This window comes from Haliaeetus albicilla, chromosome 17 (genome assembly GCF_947461875.1).
Source record: "Haliaeetus albicilla chromosome 17, bHalAlb1.1, whole genome shotgun sequence".
NCBI classification, from domain to species: Eukaryota; Metazoa; Chordata; class Aves; order Accipitriformes; family Accipitridae; genus Haliaeetus; species Haliaeetus albicilla.
Window position 1 is genome coordinate 29,884,429 of NC_091499.1, and position 19,770 is coordinate 29,904,198.

At 47.8% G+C, this 19,770-nt stretch overlaps 1 protein-coding gene and 1 long non-coding RNA gene across 3 annotated transcripts; one reads left to right on the forward strand and one right to left on the reverse strand.

Annotated features, from left to right (window-relative positions):
* The first annotated feature begins 355 nt into the window (after positions 1-355).
* On the forward strand, positions 356-10,786 carry HEY2 (hes related family bHLH transcription factor with YRPW motif 2). Of its 2 annotated transcripts, XM_069805175.1 has the most exons (5): positions 358-567; positions 1,736-1,814; positions 1,923-2,006; positions 4,693-4,774; positions 9,755-10,778. In XM_069805175.1, exons 1-5 carry the CDS (start codon positions 485-487, stop codon positions 10,441-10,443), a joined length of 1,017 nt encoding a protein of 338 aa, XP_069661276.1. In that variant the 5' UTR covers positions 358-484; the 3' UTR covers positions 10,444-10,778. The 2 variants fall into 2 exon arrangements, with proteins under 2 accessions (XP_069661277.1, XP_069661276.1); XM_069805176.1 differs by lacking the exon at positions 1,923-2,006 and having other exon boundaries at positions 356-567; positions 9,755-10,786.
* Positions 10,592-11,384, reverse strand: LOC138689596 (uncharacterized). Its single transcript, XR_011328511.1, has 3 exons — positions 11,059-11,384; positions 10,764-10,959; positions 10,592-10,688 (listed from the first exon to the last, which is right to left on the reverse strand). It is a non-coding gene; the product is annotated as an uncharacterized lncRNA (long non-coding RNA).
* Positions 11,385-19,770: the final 8,386 nt, after the last annotated feature.

Genomic DNA, 19,770 nt, shown 5'->3' on the forward strand with positions numbered 1-19,770 from the left:
CGGGCGGCGGCCAGGTCTACCCAGCACCGCCAAGGGGTTTGCAGGACGGGGAGGGGGGGCTGATCCAGCTCGGGGCTTAGGGACCAGGAGCAGCAAGGACCCCCCCCCAGAAAGCCGAGTGGGATAGCGGGGAGTGGGAGGGCTAGGAGCCAGGCGCATCTGCCCCCGCTCCGCTCCCCGCCTGCCGTGGGCCGAGGGCGGCCGAGCCCCCCCGTGGGGCTGCCGCCCGTTCCGCGGTGGGCGGGCGGCCCCCCCCCAAAACCCGTCACCCGCGGCGGGGCGGGCCTTGCCGGGGGCGGGCCGTCGGGCTTGAGGCTGTGCCGCGGCGTGGGAAAGCGCCTCAGAGAGGGTTTGCTCTGCTGGCGGTGCGGAGCCGAGCCGAGCCGTGCCGGATCCCCCCCCCCCCCCCGCCTCCCCTCCATCCCGGATTTATTTATCTCTGCCCCCACCCCGGCTTTAAGCTGCGCCGCGTCCTGTGCCCACGATGAAGCGACCTTGCGAGGAAACTACCTCAGACAGCGACATGGACGAGACTATAGACGTGGGGAGTGAGAACAACTACTCGGGGTAAGTGCCCCCCCACCCACTCCCACCCCGAGGGCCCCCGGCCCTGGGATGGGGCAGAGTGAGGGGAAAACCCAGCCGCTCCTTTTGGGGGGGTGGGGGGGAAGAGCAGCCCCCCCAGTGCGAAGCGGGGTACGGTTTTGTCCTCCGTCCGGGTCAACTAGCAGCTTATTGATAAGCCCCCCCCACCCCCGCCAAGAATTTGCCCCAAGGTCTGGCTGCCCGAGCCTCGAAATCACACAGAGCACTCAAGTAACTTGTGAGCCACCGGGCTGCAGTTCATTAGCTCCCCTTAATTTGCCATTTTCAACCAGCCCTTTTCCCAAATCGCTCCTCAGCAGGCCGAACAACCCGAGGGAAATGAGCTTTGGAAAGTAAGCAGGGGTCCACAGCAGATAACGGTAACTTCTGCGAACCCTGCGTGCAAGCCGAGGGCGAGCCGAAGGGATTGCCCGACGGAAAGCCGGCTTGGGAGCTCCACGGGGTCCGTGCCGGTCCTCAAAACTGGTCCTGCCAATTTAGAGGCACATCCACCGGAGCCCCGTCTCGTCCGCGTCAGCGGCTAAATGAGTATTAAATGCTACTGGATTTTTTTCACTCGCTCGTGACGAAATAAAAGCCTTTCCGCACTCGTGGGTAGTGTAGTTTTAAAAGTGGATTTTGAATTCCGTTCCTGATGCGGGACAACGCAACAGACCCGGGCTGGGCAACTGGCTTTGTACTTAAGCATCTCTCGACTCTTGTAGCAATGGGCAGGAATGTCAAAACCTAGCAGGCCAGGCAGAGGTTGTGGCATCAGATACACGTCCTTACCACTGCTGTTAGCATATAGAGATGGTTCACGTGGGTTTGGACTCGGTTCTTCACCCTGTATTTGGTAGGCAGGGCTTTATATCCGATGGAAACAAGATCCGCTGCACCGGATGGTGAACTGTCTCCGGAAAGGGACTTTATTTTCAATAGAGTGTTCTGTCAATTCAAAATATATGCTGGGGCAATCAAAAATGAAATGTCTCTCTCTCTTTAAAAATACCGTGCGGTGCAAAGAACGTCTCCTAAGCATTGAAAACGGCATGAGAGGGACTATGCATACTTAATATGGTGACCTAAGGTGTCTTCAAAGAGCGGTGTCAAGTTGTGCAACACCTGACATACTTTTATTGTTTCACAGGCAAAGTAATAGTTCTGTCATTCGATCAAATTCCCCAACAACAACATCTCAGATTATGGCCAGAAAGAAAAGAAGAGGGGTACGTTGCGTTTAATTCTTTTCCCGTGTGCCAATTTGCGTGTGTGCTGTGATTTTGCCCTTCAACATTTTTTTATAAACTTAATGTGTTTTGTTTTTTTGGGAATAGATTATAGAGAAAAGGCGCCGTGATCGTATAAATAACAGTTTATCAGAGCTGAGGCGGCTTGTGCCAACTGCTTTTGAAAAACAAGTAAGCCCTTTTTTTTTTTTTTTTTTTTAATTCTGTATCTCATCTGGCAATGTTAGTTCTCTTGTAAAACTCATTAAAATAATATTGTATGTGTCCTGATCTGGCACAAAGCAGGCATTTCAATAAAATGCTTTCTTGTGGCGAAACTATTAGAAACATAATTCATTATAAGGCTGAAAAACATTTCCATTCTTTGGCTTGTTTTTCCCTTAAGGGTAACTGTATTCATGTTGCCTCTGTTCTTTCGATGAATTCCAGTAGTGGTTTTGTTAAAAATGTGCTTTACTCCATATTTAAAAAAAAAACAACAAACCCAACCCAGCTCCCCCCAACCTCTATGTCAATTAGCCTTCCATCTAAATCTTTAAATATAATCTCTTTCGCCCCTACTTTAAGAAACCTTAATTTTTGAATCTATAATTTCAGTTCCAAACTGATCAATCCAGTTTCCTGAAAAGGGAACAGACAGTCTGGATTATTCACGTTTTAAACTGACTCTTTAGAACTGGGGCATTAGGAGAGGGAATAGGCCCATGTCATGTGAGCTGGTGAAGTCAGTGATACGTTCAAAGACTTGTCAGTGAGAAAGTATTCAGTGGGAAGGCTGCACGGATCCAGCTGACTTTGGTTCAGCTCCTTGGTCATGAAATTACAGACCAAAAGCTTAGAATACAATCTGTCCTGTAAAAGAGGACATTTTGTTTATGCCATTCAAATTAAATTATTTACTTTTCCATATCTTGATTTTTGGATCTGGGGGCTTTGATTCAATATTTAGCCTTGTTCCAGTTTTGCTGGAGGTATCTGAATATCTACGGATATGTCCAAGTGACACTACGTTTCAATAAAAAGGAACCAACTGAAAATAAAGGACCTGACTTCCTTGTAATAGTAAAATAAAAAACAGAAAGTAAAATTTGAGAGCAGGATTGCGAGGCGCTGAAAGTCGGTGGTAACTCCGTGACAAGCACCGCGCCGTAATAGGCCTGTTACATCCCTGGCCTGAACAAAAGCTGGCTAAAAAGAAATTTGAAGTATTGTAATCATGGTGAGAGCATCACTTGTGTCACCTGCAACTCGCTTGTAGTAACTACTGGTTATAACCGTGCCCTTGTGTAGGTTCTGGCAAAACAGAGTGACAGAGGTGTTTTCAGCTAGATAAACAGGGGCAAGAGACAACAGTTGTTTGTCCCATTTTATTGTTTACTTCTTGAAAACCACAAACATTCTAAAACAAGTCCTACAGAGCCTTTGGAAATTACCCAGCGCCATGCAGTTTTTAGCTATTAGTCACTCTCACTGAGACGGCTTGTGCTGTGTCTATGGAAAAGATGAAGTCTGAGGAAAGGACAGGATGTAGTCGCATGTAAAATGGGGAATTCTGACCAAAAATTCACGCGCGCACCAACCTTTGTACGAGGAAAGTGCTGAAAGCAATAAGCGGATTGAAAAAAATGTATCAGCGTAAAAACGAGCGCGCGCGCACTGTATTTTGTTCCGAAAGCCCCACCATTTTTCTGCAATATGCCAAGGACAAAGTCATCGGTCCTTTTCCAGCTCCTTGACATTCAGCTCACTGAAGTTTCCAAGTTGGAGGTTTAGTTTCGCTTCCGCCTCCCTCCCTCCCTCCCCAAATCACAGCTCTGCTCTCCCGAGTCCCTCGCAGAGATTCAGCGCCAGCAAAGCAGGGCTGCGGAGGAGGGCGTAAGCCTTACCTAAATCGCACGCGTGCAACCTGGGTGAAGCTGGCTCAGGCTGCGGGACGGTCAATGGCAGTGAGGCAGGCCGGACGATAACTGAGAGAAAAATGGGGCTTGCAGGATGCGATCCGCCAGTGGCTGCAGCTTGCGCAGCCCTGGTTTTCACTGATGCCAAGGGATGATCTCTTGCACTGGAATAACGTTTGCACGGGAAACTCAGTCGTCTGGGCGTGCTCCAGATATTGAAGGGAATGTTACCATGCAAAATAGTTTTATTCACAGATTAATATATTAATACTACCTTTTGAGTTGTATTTTATACTTTTCCTCTTGTAGCTCTGTGAGCCACCCTCAGTAACAGGCAAAGATTTTCCTTTTTCACCCTATTTAGCTTCACGTCCCTGCAAACTAGGCCCCTCGCTAACTTAAAATACCGTGGACTGTGCGGTTGTTTTTTCAGTCGAGGATGAGAATAGAATATTCAGCAGCCAAATGACATGTCGAAAATGAAGAGGCGATTAAGAAAGAGGGTTACTTCTGGGTGTGTGTCCACAGGGACACCTACTGGTAAATGCAGAAAAAAAAAATGTTGCAGCAGGGTATTCATCAATAAATGGGGCAGACCTGTCCCGCCAGCAATCGTTTGTGTTTGTTGTTAAAAAGAAAATCCGGCAAGTTATGCATTTCTCTCATTTCATGAAGATGCTCATCTCTGCACTAGCTTCAAGGCCAGAGCTACACTGAGCTATAGCCTTATTAAAGCAAAATTGTGCTGCTGCTGCTGCTGCTGCTTGTATCGCTAGAGAGGAGACGGCCTTCGTCCTTAGAGAAAGTCTGGGAGGCAGATGCTCACGAAAGAATTAAGCCGAGAATGTCCTAATGATAGGGGAAATTGAAACCATAAGGCTGAGCTCAGTGGAAAGTATATCAAATTAAAGTTTCTAGTACTTGTAAGCCTTTATTTATATGAGTCTCTTATCTCAAAGGGATCTGCCAAATTAGAAAAAGCGGAAATACTGCAAATGACAGTGGATCATCTGAAGATGCTGCAGGCGACGGGAGGGAAAGGTAAGGAGCCGACAGTTTCTTTTCTAATATTTGGGGAAATCTCAGCAAAAAAAAGCGCTTTGAGGAGCCGTGATAGGCGTTTCCAGATTAAAGGAGTGGAAATCAATGCTAATGGCAGGATTGAACTCGTGGGAAAGAACTACTGGGACAAAAGAAGCACTTGACCCTGGGCTTGTGTTTGCTTTCATAACACTGTGGGAGTAAAGGCTTCATTCACAGGCAGCCCAGTCAGAGATTTGTTTGGGGTTTCCAAAGAGCACTGAAATCTGCACAGGGAGACAAAACAAATACACAAACACCAAACATAAACAGGAGGTTTGTGGCAACAATTGTGTAGCACAAAACCGATGCTAAACCTCATTATCCAGCAGCTATACCGAAGGAAGTGGATGGAGAGGAACTTTCATTATTGTTTATGTATTTTCTTTGTTCTGGAAAGACTTTTAAATGCCAGGTTAGACCGTCTCGTTCACCAGAACAAAACCCGGTCTTGCTCTCTGCAGCTCCAGGTACCTGATAAAGCAGACAGGCGGACAGCTAGCAGCGCTCCCTGTGCTCACGTGTATATGCTATATTCGTGTGTCAGAGGACGTGTATATGCTATATTCGTGTGTCAGAGGACGTGTATATGCTATATTCGTGTGTCAGCGGTCTGGGTAGCTCCCTGGTAGTGGGTGCCGATGTGACGCAGGGGCTCCGCTGGCTGACCCAGTAGGTCAGCCGTCTGCCGGGAGTCGAGCATCCCTCGCTTGTGCAAGCTGACAGTCCCGAGGCTGGAGGCCAAATGATTTCAGCCACCCACGAGGTATTCTGTATAGTCACGATTTGGGAACTTGTTTGGAGTGACAAACTTCCTGGCCTCCTGTAAGCAGGGTCCCACATCCTGTGCCATCGACCGTGGTGATGGTTCAAACTGGTGCAATGGAAACTGGCCCGTTTTTCATTGACCCGTTCTGCCATCTAGGTAAAGGCTAGAAAAGAGGCGGCTGCTGCTCTCTCTTCCTTTTTCGATTAAACTCGGAAGTTTTCAGCCCGTGACTGAATTACTGCTCCTCTCTGTACCTTACAGTGAATACAGAATTCAACTTACAATCAGTGCATGCTTAAGAACAAATGGTTATAGGAAAGGCTGGTATTCTGCTATTTGTGAAAATTAACACCAAGCTGATGTAGGTATTTTCTAGGTGTTAAGAAGCTTTTGCTAGGAGTCCATTTAAGCTTAAAATCTATGGGTAACTTGTTCTACAAGAGGTGAAAGAAATTTTATTGCCCTTCATATAACAGATGCCTTGATTCCTCAGAAGATGTGCAAAATTAAAAAAAAAAAAAGTTAATTTTTATGTCTAAAAACGTCGTTTAAAAAGCACTATTTAGTCGGTAAAGCTACGCTCTCGAAAGTTACCCAACGCCAGAATGGACCATGCTCGTGCGGTTTGAATTCAGATCCTCCGTGCGTGATGGTGCCGTTTTTCATTGCGCGGGCGCGGGCTGGCTTTCCGCAAGCTCCGTCTCGCTTGGTGCAACGGGGCGAACAAGGTCTCAGCTGCTGAGGGGAGCGGCGGTTGTTTTCCCTTCATCCTCCCCGCGTACGACGTGCGGCTCAGCTATCCCAACCTGACCCCGCTTCCCGCTGCGCGTCGTTCCTCTGAAACGCTGCAGCAGCTCCCACCCCTCCGATGTCGGCACCCACAGCGGGAGGACCGGGAGGCGAACCCGATGGGGGGGCATAACTGAAGAGGAACCCTCCTTTCCCTGCTTCCTCGCCCCAAAAAAGTACATGGGGGATTATTTTATAACTGGGGCAGGGGACGAAGTGCCTGGGATGGGAGCTGCCGGGCGGAGAGGGGCGCCAGCAGAGCCCCAGGCTCCGGACAATGGGATTTTGTTAGCGGTCCCAGGTCCTGCGGTCTCTTCCTTGGTCCGCCACTGCCACCACGGCTCTCCCTGCCCTGGCTGACACCGGCGTGCCTGCGGCTGCCGGAGGGCGATGCGGGGAAGGACGAAGCGTCGGGGTGCGGGGAGAGGCGATGCTGGCTTGTACCCACAGCAGCCTTCCACACCACGGTCCGTAGTGGGAGGCGCATCGGTATAATGCCCATATAATACTGTGACTTTATCTTCTCCTTCCGACCCAGTAATCTCACTGCACGGATTAAGAAATTTTAAGGAAAAGAGGTTTGCAAGTTAGTACCGGGCAAAGTTTAAGCCCACGTTTCCCGCTTGCTTAATGTTTTACTTTGCAACCTAAGTAACACCTTTAAATATCATTTCTTAAGGAGTTTTTAAGGCAGATGTTTGTTTTATTTGCAAGTGTAGTTATTCCTACTTTGTCACTCATCTTCCAAGCCAGAAACCTTTTTGGATCAGCAAAAAAATGAGTTGCATCATTTTTCCTATGGACAAAAGCTATTATTGCAGCAGGGAGAAATGCGTCCTTATACCCTTATGCTTCCCCACACCGAGGGCTGGGGAGAGCTCATCCTCTTCCTCCTCACGCAGAAATGGAGGACACCCATGACAGGGGATGCCGGGGCTGGGCAAACTGGAGTGAAGTTGGCCACTGCTCAGCGTGCTGAGCCCGAGGTCGGCACAGTGGAAGAAAACCTGATGCGCCTCCTGTCCCTTCTCTGCTTTTCGGAGCTGCCCGGGCAGGCAGGCTGCCGCCTCCGAGGTCCTGCGCAGACTCCGCGTTTCCACCGCCCTGATGCAGGTGCAAGGAATGGTCTCCTCTTCACATTGAGTTACGGTTTTGGCCCGGGGCCAGGGCTTTTTGCTGACCGTGCAAGCGAGCACAGGGGAGGAGTAATTTGCCAACAGCGAGTCGCTTGCTGGGACCTCAGGGCGGTTTTATTGCAGCTTTGCTGCAAATTTAGCTTGGGTCACTGACACCTGGGTCAGCAACGTGGGTTAGTATAGCTCCAATGACTTAGCCGGTGTCCTGCGTGCAGAGTAGGGGGGTTACCGGGATAGCTGAAGCAAAACCTAAGCTTCCCGCTGGCTACAAAACGCTGGCATGTACGTGTGGGGGTGGTGGTGGAGGACGTTTTTGGGTTTTGGAAAGGAACAAGAAACAACATTTTTAAGTCTCTCTCAGAAGGGGAAAGCCAGAAAAGGGGAAACCTGGAAAAGATAACCATCAAAAGCAAAACATAACGGAGCCTGGGAATCCCAGCTCTCATCTCCCCTCTGTTTTCATGTCTCGGCCACCACAGGAGACCGAGAGGGAGCCAGGATCACCCGGGCTTTGGGACGGCTCGTCACAGCGCCGGCAGCTCAGACTTGGGGGAGGCTGGTGACAACCACATCCCCCACGTCTCCTCCGGTCCGGAGGGAGGGAAGCCGGGAAGCCCTGGCTTGAGCCCCACGCTCGCGGGGCTCCCAGGCCGGCTGAATTGTGGCCAGAGCCGAGAGGCGGTTTTGGCCGCGCGTCAGCCCCTCTGAAGCCGACGGAGGTCCTGGAGCCTTCGGTGCGGAGGCATTCCCCACGCCGGGCTGGCTGACACCCCAGCAGGTACCACCGGTGGCCTGCCTGGCGTTCGTTTCTCGGGAATTCACTCAAACCGCAGCGTTTCCACGGGTCGCTTGGTTGCGGTGGACCCGGTGGGAAAAAAGCTGCAAGGAGTCGGGGCTCGGTGAGACGAGCCCTCGACCCCTGGCGTTGGCCGATATGCTGGCCGAGCCGGCGTTTCTCTTGGGTTCAGTACAGCCTCAGAAGAGCGAGGCAGCCTGCGTCAAAATCACTGTCATAATTTGGCAAGAAGGGGTGTATATCAGGCAGGGGATTTGGGGCGACGTCTATAAATGTGCCCAAGTTAATTCTGTAACACGGGTGTGCAGCGAACAGAAAGGCTCTTTTCTTGCTGGAAAGTTGAGAGAAGTGAAAACAACTGTCTAAGGTGCTAGCATTTTTCAGAAAGACCAAGGTCATTTCATGCCAGAGAGCGCAAGGCCTAATGCAGCTATCGCTGCCGTATTCCTCCACAATAAGGGCACTTGATCTTTATATACTAACATACATCAGAGTCATGCATACCTAAAAATCTTCACTGAAAGCAAGAGAAAAAAACACCATACCAGCTTGAGAGTGGATAGGACATTATTCTCCCAAGGAGATTGCTTTTAAACTAAAATAGGAGAATTCCAAAAACTGGAACAGGTTTTTGTGGTTGAAGAGCTGCAATTTAAGCACTAGATTTGATCCTAGACCCTTTTAGAAAGGGAATATCTTTTCATGTGCATTTAATAAGCCAAATTTTTTTTTTTCAAATGCTTTTTTGTCCCAAGCTTGTGGAGCTGCAGTTGCTGTTTGTTGAAATACCTCATGGGCCATATGACTGTCAGTCTTCCATCTCCAAATTAGCAATGGCATTACATAAAACGTTTTCTCAGTAAAGCTTTTTATTGTGTGTGTGCAGAGTCATGACAAGATGTTTTTAGTTTGTAGTTAAGTGACACCGTATGTCATGTTCTCTTAATGACTCTGTGAAGTAGGTGGGACCCCGGCAGCAGTTACAACAACTATCTTGCAATGTCGAGAAATAGTTTGAGAGCGTTACAGTGAATGCCAGCGTAGGGAAGAAAAGGCAGGGTCGTACACGCAAGCTCTCCGATCTCCAGCCTGTTTCTTTGTGTGGGTAACCGTCTCGTTCCCACACGCGCATGCAGGATCAATGCTGCGCTGCAGCAGCTTGCTGAGGAACTCCAGGAGAGGCATGGAGTATCTTTTTATGTATCGCGAGTACTTACGGACTTAATTCTTTTCGCTTGTGTATTGTCTGCAAAAAACGACTGCAGCCTATCGCGTTGCAGGGATGGTCGCACAAATCATTTGCAGCTCGGAAAACAAAATTTTCGCGTTGCGAGTCTTCACCCGTGACCGGGGGATCCAGCGGCCGAGCGAGGGCCAGGTTGGCCGCGTCACCTAACGTTGGCCGGGAAGCTGGCTCGACACTCAACGCATCTTTTGCCCTCCCCTTGCAGGTTATTTTGACGCCCATTCCCTGGCCATGGATTTCATGAGCATTGGTTTCCGGGAGTGCTTGACAGAAGTCGCGAGGTACCTGACGTCGGTGGAGGGTCTCGACACGTCCGACCCCCTGCGCGTTCGACTCGTCTCCCACCTGAGCACCTGCGCCTCTCAGAGGGAAGCCGCCGCCATGACCTCCTCCATGGCCCACCACCACCACCACCACCCCTTGCACCCCCACCACTGGGCGGCCGCCTTCCACCACCTCCCGGCGGCTCTGCTGCAGCCGAACGGACTCCACGCCTCCGACGCCGCCCCGTGCAGACTCTCCTCCGACGTCCCCCCCCACGGCTCCGCGCTGCTCACCGCCACCTTCGCCCACGCCGACGCCGCGCTCAGAGTCCCCTCCGCCGGCAGCGTCGCTCCCTGCGTCCCTCCTCTCTCTACCTCCCTCTTGTCCCTCTCGGCTACCGTTCACGCCGCCGCCGCCGCGGCTACGGCCGCCGCCCAGAGCTTCCCCCTCTCCTTCACCGGCGCCTTCCCCATGCTTCCCCCCAGCGCGGCCGCCGCCGCCGCCGTGGCCGCGGCGACGGCCATCACCCCTCCGTTGGCCGTATCGGCCACCGCCAGCCCTCAGCAGGCTGGCAGCGGGGGCGGCAATAAACCCTACCGACCCTGGGGGACCGAAGTCGGAGCCTTTTAGGTGGCCCCCCTCTCCCTTCCTGGCCTGGCTCCCTCCTCTCCCTCAGCAGACGCGCCCACGCGTGCGCTCGCACCCCCGCGTGCCCACAGCCGCCCACCCATGAGCCCCCGGGACTCGGCCTGTCCCTCCCGCTCGGCCCGGCCAAAGGGCCCGAGCGGTGCCGGCAAGCCCGCCGAGGAATGGCACCACTCTCCTCCTCGTTCCAGGCGTCCGAGAGGACACGGGGCAATACCTTCTTCTTTTTCCTTTTCTTCTCCTTTTTCTTCTTCTACTTCTTCTTCTACTTCTTCTTCTATTTCTTCTTCTTCTCCTTCTTCTACTTCTACTTCTTCTACTTCTACTTCTTTTCTTCTTCTTCTTCTCCTTCTTCTTCTTCTCCTTCTTCTCCTTCTACTTCCTCTTCTACTACTTCTCCTTCTTCTCCTTCTACTTCTTCTCCTTCTTCTCCTTCTCTTTCTTCTCCTTCTCTTTCTTCTTCTTCTTCTTCTCCTTCTTCTTCTACTTCTTCTTCTATTTCTTTTTCTTCTCCTTCTTCTACTTTTACTTCTTCTACTTCTACTTCTTTTCTTCTCCTTCTTCTTCTCCTTCTTCTTCTTCTCCTTCTTCTCCTTCTACTTCCTCTTCTTCTCCTTCTCCTTCTTCTCCTTCTTCTTCTACTTCTCCTTCTTCTCCTTCTCTTTCTTCTACTTCTTCTTCTTCTCCTTCTTCTCCTTCTACTTCCTCTTCTTCTCCTTCTCCTTCTTCTCCTTCTTCTTCTACTTCTCCTTCTTCTCCTTCTCTTTCTTCTACTTCTTCTTCTTCTCCTTCTTCTTCTTCTCTTTCTTCTTCTTCTCCTTCTCCTTCTTCTCCTTCTTCTTCTACTTCTCCTTCTTCTCCTTCTCCTTCTACTTCTTCTACTTCTTCTCCTTCTTCTCCTTCTTCTACTTCTTCTTCTTCTTCTTCTCCTCAGTTTGTTTTGCTGGAGGCACCTTGAGGGAGCAGCGGTGGCTTTCGTAACAGTGCAACCGTATCGGCACGTAGAGGTTTCCTGGGAAATACGTAGAAATACGTAGACATTAGAACTAATAATTCTCCAGCTATGCATCTGTGTTTGACAGAGAGGCGAGGGATCGTACCTACTGGGTCTCCCCAGGCTAGAAAAAGAGTTCGAATTTCATAAGTGCCTGACCTTGAAAAAATAATAAATAAATTAAAAAAGTATATATATGTGTGTTCTGCTAAAACAAATAACATTGCACAGGTATGGAAATGGTATGGGAGAGAGACAAAATTCTGCATTCAACTTCAGAACTGGGATACCTTTCCAGGGAAGAGCGTGCTCTTGAAGGGGAGAGGGTTTTTTAGCCAAAAGTTTGCCGAGGAAGAATGTTCAATTTGACAGGCCTAGTTCTCGCTTCCTTAGTTCACTTTCTTTGTACAGACTTGCCAGATTGTGACATCTAGCATAGCATTGGTAAAAGCAATTATCTTATCAGTGCTGGGATTAATGAATGTTTCAGCACTGCCTGTGAGCCTTGAGGCACCCTTTTTTATGGCTTAAATATGGTGCTAGCTCCTATCTGCACAAACAGTGAATTTGTCATGCACCCAGAAGTAACCACTGATTTAAAGTGTGCACACAGTCGATTCATGCCAATACAAGAGACTCAGTGTTCTAAGAGCTCAAATTAACTTATTTAGCTGTATTTGGACATTTACTTTTAGCCGATTCTGTGCAAGATCCCTCTTCACTATCAACTTCTGGGACAACGATCACTCTGGGTATGAATGAAGTTACAGTAGGGACAATTTTTTAATTGGCTATTAACACGCCAACATTGTAATGTGGGTTTGATTCCAAACCAAAATGAATGTATTAACGGGGATGTGAGTAAATTATTTTGTCAATACCCAGACAACTAGTGCTGCATAAAATGGTTTGCTTTCATTTTTTATTCCCGTGACTTAAAATAACCTAAGTATTTTAATACATCCAGTCAAGAACTAGAGATTTTATGTAAAAAAAAAATAAAAAATAAAAATAAAACACAGCATGTATTATTATGCACTTGATTTCTCTGCTGTGTGGAGAAAGCAATAAGCATCGAGAATGTTAAACATTATGCAAAATATACTTTAAAATATTTGTTTTAAAAATACTGTACCTAGTCGGTCTTTTATGCATTACTTTGTTAACCTTTTTTCTATGCAAAAGTCTTTACATATCACTAATTAAACGAAGTCCTTTTTGACTGCGTTTTATGGATGATTTGTTGCAGTTTTTGCTTGCTCTTCAAGAATACTTGTGGGCTCAGAGTTAGTTTCTGCCACTGGTAACGAGCCTGTCGGCTGCTCTGTCCTTTTCAGCTCCCCTTGCTCAGCCAGGAAGCCCGTCTCGTACAGTGTGCTCTGAAATAAGCAGAAAAAAGCAGTCGGTAAAGCAGCATCGGTTTTCAGGCTTGTAAATTAGTTCTGCGCTGACGGTATGCTTAACGATACAAACCCATCTGTCCATCCTGGAGAGCCCCCAAAATCGTTGGGGTTTCTAGGTTCAGCTTTCCTTCAGATCCTTGTCAGGGGCCTGCGTTTAGAAGGGAAGAATTTTAACCCGCTGGCACCATTAAATATCCGGGTTGCAAGAGGGTGTTTTTTCCCTCCAGTTCTGGTCTTCTAATTTACCAGCTCTCACTGAGGCAAGGGTTTGTTAGTATTTCATCTTAGATCTGCAGAGGCCCTCTGCAGAAGGCATGTCAAGCTGTGTCCGTAAGGATAAGCACAAAGTCCTACGTGTCCGCAAGACACTAAAAGATTATTATGCCCAATTAACAGCTGACAAGACTGAGGCACGGAAATGGGATGACTACCTTATAGCCATAGGGAGACCATCCATCACCAAAATGCAGCCTCAGCTCAGTGGCTCGCTCCCCATCATCCCGTTCTCCCAAATGTTAAGCACATAACCCATCCCCGCCTGCGTCGGACGGGCTCCAGCACCCAGGCAAGGAGGGCTTGTGATTTCCCTGAACAGCGTGCTGTCCCATGGAGAAAACGGACAAAAGATGGGGAGGGAGGCTCTCTACTCCTGCGCTGTAAATCGTGCTTGGTCTTTGTTGAAGTTTTGTTGTTTCTGGGGGAATCAGACATTTTTTGACTTGGGACACAAATGCTGCACTGCTGTACTGGCATGTTTAGCAGCATCTGGTTCAGGTACCATTCACTTTCCATATGAGCAGTTTCAAGAATAAAGATGACATTAGTGAACTGGCAAATAGATAAAAAGTGGGCTTTATTTACATGAAAAAGAGTGGGTTGCAACCCTACTTGACTTTAAGCTGTTAATTATTAACCTGCCCTCTAAGAGCCTGGTAGGAGGTCTCCCATGCATTATATCGTGTTAAAAATGGGCAGCCGCTGACTTGGTTGCACCCAAGGGCTTCAGTCTGATTGATGTGCCCCAAAACATCACCATTTGTTGCCCCAAATGCAACATTTTGCCTCATTCTAAAAAAAAAAGGGAGTTTGAAAAAAATATTTCTAAGAGACCAATTAGATGAAAGCATAGTTATTTTAGCATCCTGAAACAACACATCACGGATGGATTTGTGCAGCCGATGTGTTTGGGCTTATCCCATTTTCTTCCTCACAAAACAGGCCAAATTCATGGATGCCAAGTTGCTGATGTCTCCTCTCCTTTCTTGTTTTGTTGTCTTTTGTTTTGTTTTATTTTGCTTTTTTTTTTTTTAATCTGAATCACCTGAAAGGACCAGCACACGAGGCAGGAGCTCAGCCTTCATGCCTGTTTAGTCCTGAGCCTCTGTTGGGAATGTTACCTCTTTGCAAGAGCAGATGAAGATTTCCCAAGTGAGAAATTGGTGGAGAAGAAGCATATTTCACATGTGCTGTTGGAAAGACATCAGAGGGTAATAGCTTCTGATGGCTTTGGTTGTAGCTGTGCTAACAGGTCAGAGCTGAAGGAGTCTGTGGAATTACTAAAACAGAGCAAGGCAAAGCTGTTTCCCTGGCATAACCAAGACCCAAAAGGTAGGACTCGTGGCTGTGCACGCACAACCTTACTTCAGCCCTTTTCTCTCTTTATGCTGCGTTCAATGATGAATGGACCTGGAGGATGAAGAAAGTTTGTAATTCATATAATTTAGGGCTAGATCATAGCACACAGTACAAGAAAGCAAATCAGGCTGCTTACTCAACAGTTTATCTGGCTTCGACTAACTTTTCAAGGCGTGGGTTTGCAACCTTAAATTCCAGTTAGCAAGAGGATCAAAGGAGGTTATGCAATTTCCTAGAATGTTTTTCTTAAGAGGAAAAAGCTAAAAACCAATTCTGTCACTCAGCATTAACAAGCTGGAAACCTTAGCCCTCAGCAGTGCAAATAAAAAGCACTTAGGCTGCTGTAGCTGTGAGACTAACTGTGTCACACAGCACCAAAAGAAGATTATTACCCTAGAGAGGAGACGGGCAGTTGAGAGGCGGTGCTGCCCATCCTCCCTTTGCTCGGATTGCAAGTGGAGGAAATCCGGCATTAAGTATTGCCCCAGAAGCAAAACCAGCTACTGTGGCCGAGGGTTGAATGCATATATTCAAACCAGAATAATCGTATCCTGGCTGTGACTACATCTGCCTGAACAACTGCCAGGAGGTGCCAGTTCATGCTGCTGCCTCCTTAGTATGAACCTTCAAAATGTTTGTTTGCAGCTATTCTGAAAGATGATACTTCAATCAGGATGTCATGAGATAAGTAAAGGGCATTTACCCCAGCCTGGGACATGGATATCAGCAAATTCTTAGGGCTATTGTAAGTGAGAGATTTCTTCTTCATAACAGAAAAAGGTCACAAGTGTCTTTTCATCAGAAGAGACTACATCAGAAAATGCCACTGAAGTGTGGACTGTTACCAGCTGTGTAGTCCCCAGTCTCATTAGTCGTCTGCTTCTATAAGGCACAGAGAGCCTGGGTTCACACAAATGAGGACCTGAGTGATTTAATAGTCACAGGTAGTTTTGTCCAACTTCAAGAAAAGCTGAAGAAATCGGTATAGCTTTGTTTGAACGTTTCATGTGCTCAGCCTTATTTGTGTGAGGCTACTGCCCAAACCTGAGGGTAATTTTACTCAACGCTGCAATTTTTCCTTGCGCTCTGTTCCTCCGTTTCACCATTTTACACTGGCAAAGACTTGTGTTTTGGAAGCTAATGTGTAAAGGTCTCAGAAGGGATGACCAGAGCAGCACATCTGATCATGACCAGAAATGATAAGCAGAGGAGCACCAGGCAGGTGCTAGAAATGTTGGGATCTCAACTTGAGGGTAGACCCAAGCTTTCCTGATTTACAAATAAAACAAAATTTTGACAGGTAGTTATCTGAAAAGAGGTGCGGGTTTTTTGCCTCTGGTATTTGCTACTACTGGAAGTTGTAGCTGCTATTAATGGTAAATACAATCACGTAGTCTGCATTCAGTTGCCTAAATATTTGCCATGTCCTAAGCTGGGCTCCAGCTATCGCTCCAGAAGGTGCGGGTCTCCCCTGTGTCACCTCTGCCAGCCCTGTGCAAACACCCGGGAATCCCAAGGTTGCCCAAGTGGCACTAAATGCATATGGCCAGGCAACTGAACTTCTCCTTCTCTATCTTGCATCATCTGTGGAGAGAGAGGATTTGAAGCTTAATAATATTTTCACACGTGATCTAATTCTTTTCAAAGAATCAGCCTCCTTCTCACCTGAAGACACAACAGAACAGTATCAAAATCATTTGATGATAATGTGTTATCATCTGTCGATCTTGTAAAACTAAGACCGGTCAACACCTCATTCAACACTAACTTCAGAATTTCTCTTAATGGTCTGGCTGCAGCGGTGGCGGTGATTATAAGATGGTATCAATGTAATTTCTTTTTAAAGGTATCTTATTCTGCATTCACGGTGGCAGTGCAAAGCTGGGACACATGAATTAGTGTTGTACCCTAGAAATGCAAAAGTCAGAAGGAAAAGGAAATGAATATGGGAAATAAAAGGGAACGTGTCTAGTTGAATTACTTTCATGGTCTAGAGAGGCAGACTCCTTTTTTACAGCTACAGCTGCTGATATTGCACTCAAGCAAAGCTAAATGTTTTAGATGATGCTTATCTGAACACTACTATTACTTGTTCTACAGGACAGTCCTTCTGAGGTGTCGACTTAATTTTGCTTTCCACACAGTCCATATTCAGCATTTTTCTGTTCTACAAAGGAAAGTCTTCAGGATGAAAAAAAATACCTTGATGCAACACTGAAATTGTGATTGCAATTGCTTAAGAGCTGGGAAATTTTTAACTCTGCCCATGTCTTCATATATGTTACACTGCATGACCTCCTTCTACGGAATCAGCGCACTGCTCCAGTATATTATTGGAAGATGTAAAGAAAAGTGTTTTACCTGGTCAGAATACCCGTAAAGAGTGTTCTGTATTACAGTGTGGTAGGTGAAAATCTAATAAATTACTACAAGGCAATCCATAAATCTAAGGAGACAAAGTTACGATTCCTTAAAGGCCTACACTCCCGCCCCCCCCCCCCCCCTTAGTTTTGATTTAACTCTGAATGCTGTTTGTTTGGGTTTTTTTCATGTATCAGAGAGCCAAGTAATTTTATTTTTCTTCAGGAGAAGGACTCTGCTTTGGGGAGTTTAAAACAAAGTGTTATGCATTTAAGGTACACTTTTGCAACTGGCTTAACAAGATGAGGTCTGTTGTGTGTGGCTAGTTCAAACCGTTTTGTTTTTAATGACACTTCCCAGTGCAACCCTTGAGTTTAATATACAAGCCTTAAAATAAACCGACGTTGTTTCTCTCCCCACCCCCTCTCCCTCTGTTTCTTTCTAAATGTATTTGGGTGGAGGAAAAAGGAGCTTATTTTGTTTGGGTTTTCTTGGGTTTGTTTTTCTGAAGAGGCACCGGGGTGGCAAGGGGGAGCGATGGCAGGGCACGCCGGCTCCTTGGGTGCGAGGAGCATCTCCTTTCCTCCGGGCAGGCAAAGCCGCTTCCTCGCCTTTTCCCTCCCCTGCCCTCTTTTTGGGCAGCCCCCTCCCTTCTTTCCCGACAGAAAGGCAAACGGGGTTTCACCAGGCTGTCCCGGTCTCTCTCGCTGTGCTCTCTTCCTTTCCTTGGTCACAAAGGCCGAAGTGTGTGGGTTTTGATAATTACCTCAGGTCCTCAGTCGTGACCCCCTATCACCAGTGTTTGCTTCCTTCCCTCCCCGTTATCACGGGTCCAATACCTGCCCAGCTACAATGACGTGGTCCCGTCAATTTATTATTGCAGTTAGCGGATAAAAATGCTAGAAACAGGAATCTCAAACCAAAACAAATAAAAATGTTTCTCGATACTGCTGAAAACTGACCTTCATGTGCCGCCCTGTCCTCCTTCAAGGCCTGCTAAACCCACAAGAAAGATTCCCATTAGTAAATCACTATTGGATCATTAAACCTTTTTAAGGCAGTATGTGCCTTACCGAGAGAATGAGGATTACGACACAGCAGTGGCTGCTGCCCACTGACAATCATGGGAACCAACCTCAGTAATAAATCCATGAATTATCTGGCTCGCTTTGACCGGTTCTCACGCCAGAGCAGCTCCTTTGATGTGACCGTCAAAACCCAAGGATGCCCAATAGCAGTAGCCACCAACAAAACAATAGAGGAGTAATAATTCAATATAAATATGTAAAACCTGGTTGCCCGTATGCCCAGCTTTTGCAGTGGGGTAGTTCTGAGCCTGTGGTTGAAATTGGAGACAAAAAAGGGAAATAAAGACCCTTTTTTTCCTGTATATAGCCTCTTAAGGAAATAAAAGCTGGGCATGTTAGAGAGAGATTTTTTAGTTACCGTTGATGTGCATGACTTTTTCAGCTAAGGGGGGGTTCCCTGTTGCTTTTCAAAAATCAGTCTGATGATAGTTCATCACCAATATGCACTTAAGGACTGATCCTGCAGAGGGACTAAGGAGGAGCTATTGTTCTTCAGTGGGACTATTCATACAAACAAATTTATTCATGCCTTTAAGCACCTGCAGGACCAAAACTTCAGAGGATGCATTCTCATTGGTCTGATTTGTAAAAATATTTAGGTGTCAATCTCCTTTTGAGTGTTTAAATACATCAGAAATACAACTGTTTGTTAGTCCACTTCTTGGCTGCCCACGTGCAAGTGTGAATAGTGTTATCTAGTTTCTTGTCCTTGATCTTGTCTAATTAGAGCTCGGACTCCAGGGCAAAGATTGCTTTCAAACTCATGATCATCTTGTGAGCACCCTCAACTAGGGATTCTGGCCCTTACCAGAAGCTTCCAGTTAATAGAGGACAGTAGCTGTCCTGAAGCCCAGACACTAGTGCGGGAGGCAAATTTCTGATGACATAAGGGGTGACAAGAAAGAAAAATCCCCTTCAAATTGTATGACCAGAGGAGAAGCAGAATTTATTAAATTGCTTTTAACCACTCTTTTTTTTTTTTTTCTTAAAGCAGGCTCGGCAAACTGTAATAAACACCAGGCGCAAAAGATTTTAAGATATACCTGGTTTTCCGTAGTGCTGAAGTACCTTTAAGTATACCAGCACGACGGGAATGAATAAGCAGAGGATGCTACTTCTGGGCATTGCCGTGCTGAGCTGTGACGGGGGAATCGCTGCCCGCTCCCCTTGCCTGTGGCGTGTTTATCTCACGCCGCCGTGAGCTGCCCACTCCGAGCAGCCACTGAGGGAGCAGAGAGGCTGGGGGGGGGCTGGCGGGCACCTCTCCTAAACTTCTGTGTTCCTGAAGAAGCGTGACAGTACGGCACGTGGCAGCGAGCTGTTGCGTATTGCCTGCGTTCACAGCCAGAGCCACCAGCGGCTCCCGTCACTCCTTCCACACCAAACACAGACTTGGGGAGGTCGTGGTGGGAAGCCCAAAGGCGAGCGCCTCAGAATCGGGTCTGGCACGCACGCAAAGGTTCCCCGAGAGCCTCGCGGCGGGCAGGGGAGTCACGGGGACTCCCTCGTGCTCCACGTCTCATGTGCTTCACGCTCAGCTTCAGCCTGGTTGCTTCAGGGGAGCTGAGCGCAGGATGGTTGGAGGGATGAAAGCCACCCGGCAGGCTACGGCGGGACGCTCCGCTCCGATCGACCCAAGGCCATAGTCCAAACAAATCCGAAGCTGAGACTTTCTGCCCAGCTTGGGGTAGAGAAGGAACAAACTGAAGATTATGTACTGCAAAACTTCATCCGGATCGAACTAGACTGGCAGGCTCTTATCTCGACAGAGGGGAAGATCATTCCTGTTTCCTTCCTTTATTTTGCTGGCTCTCTTGCGCAGAACCGCAGC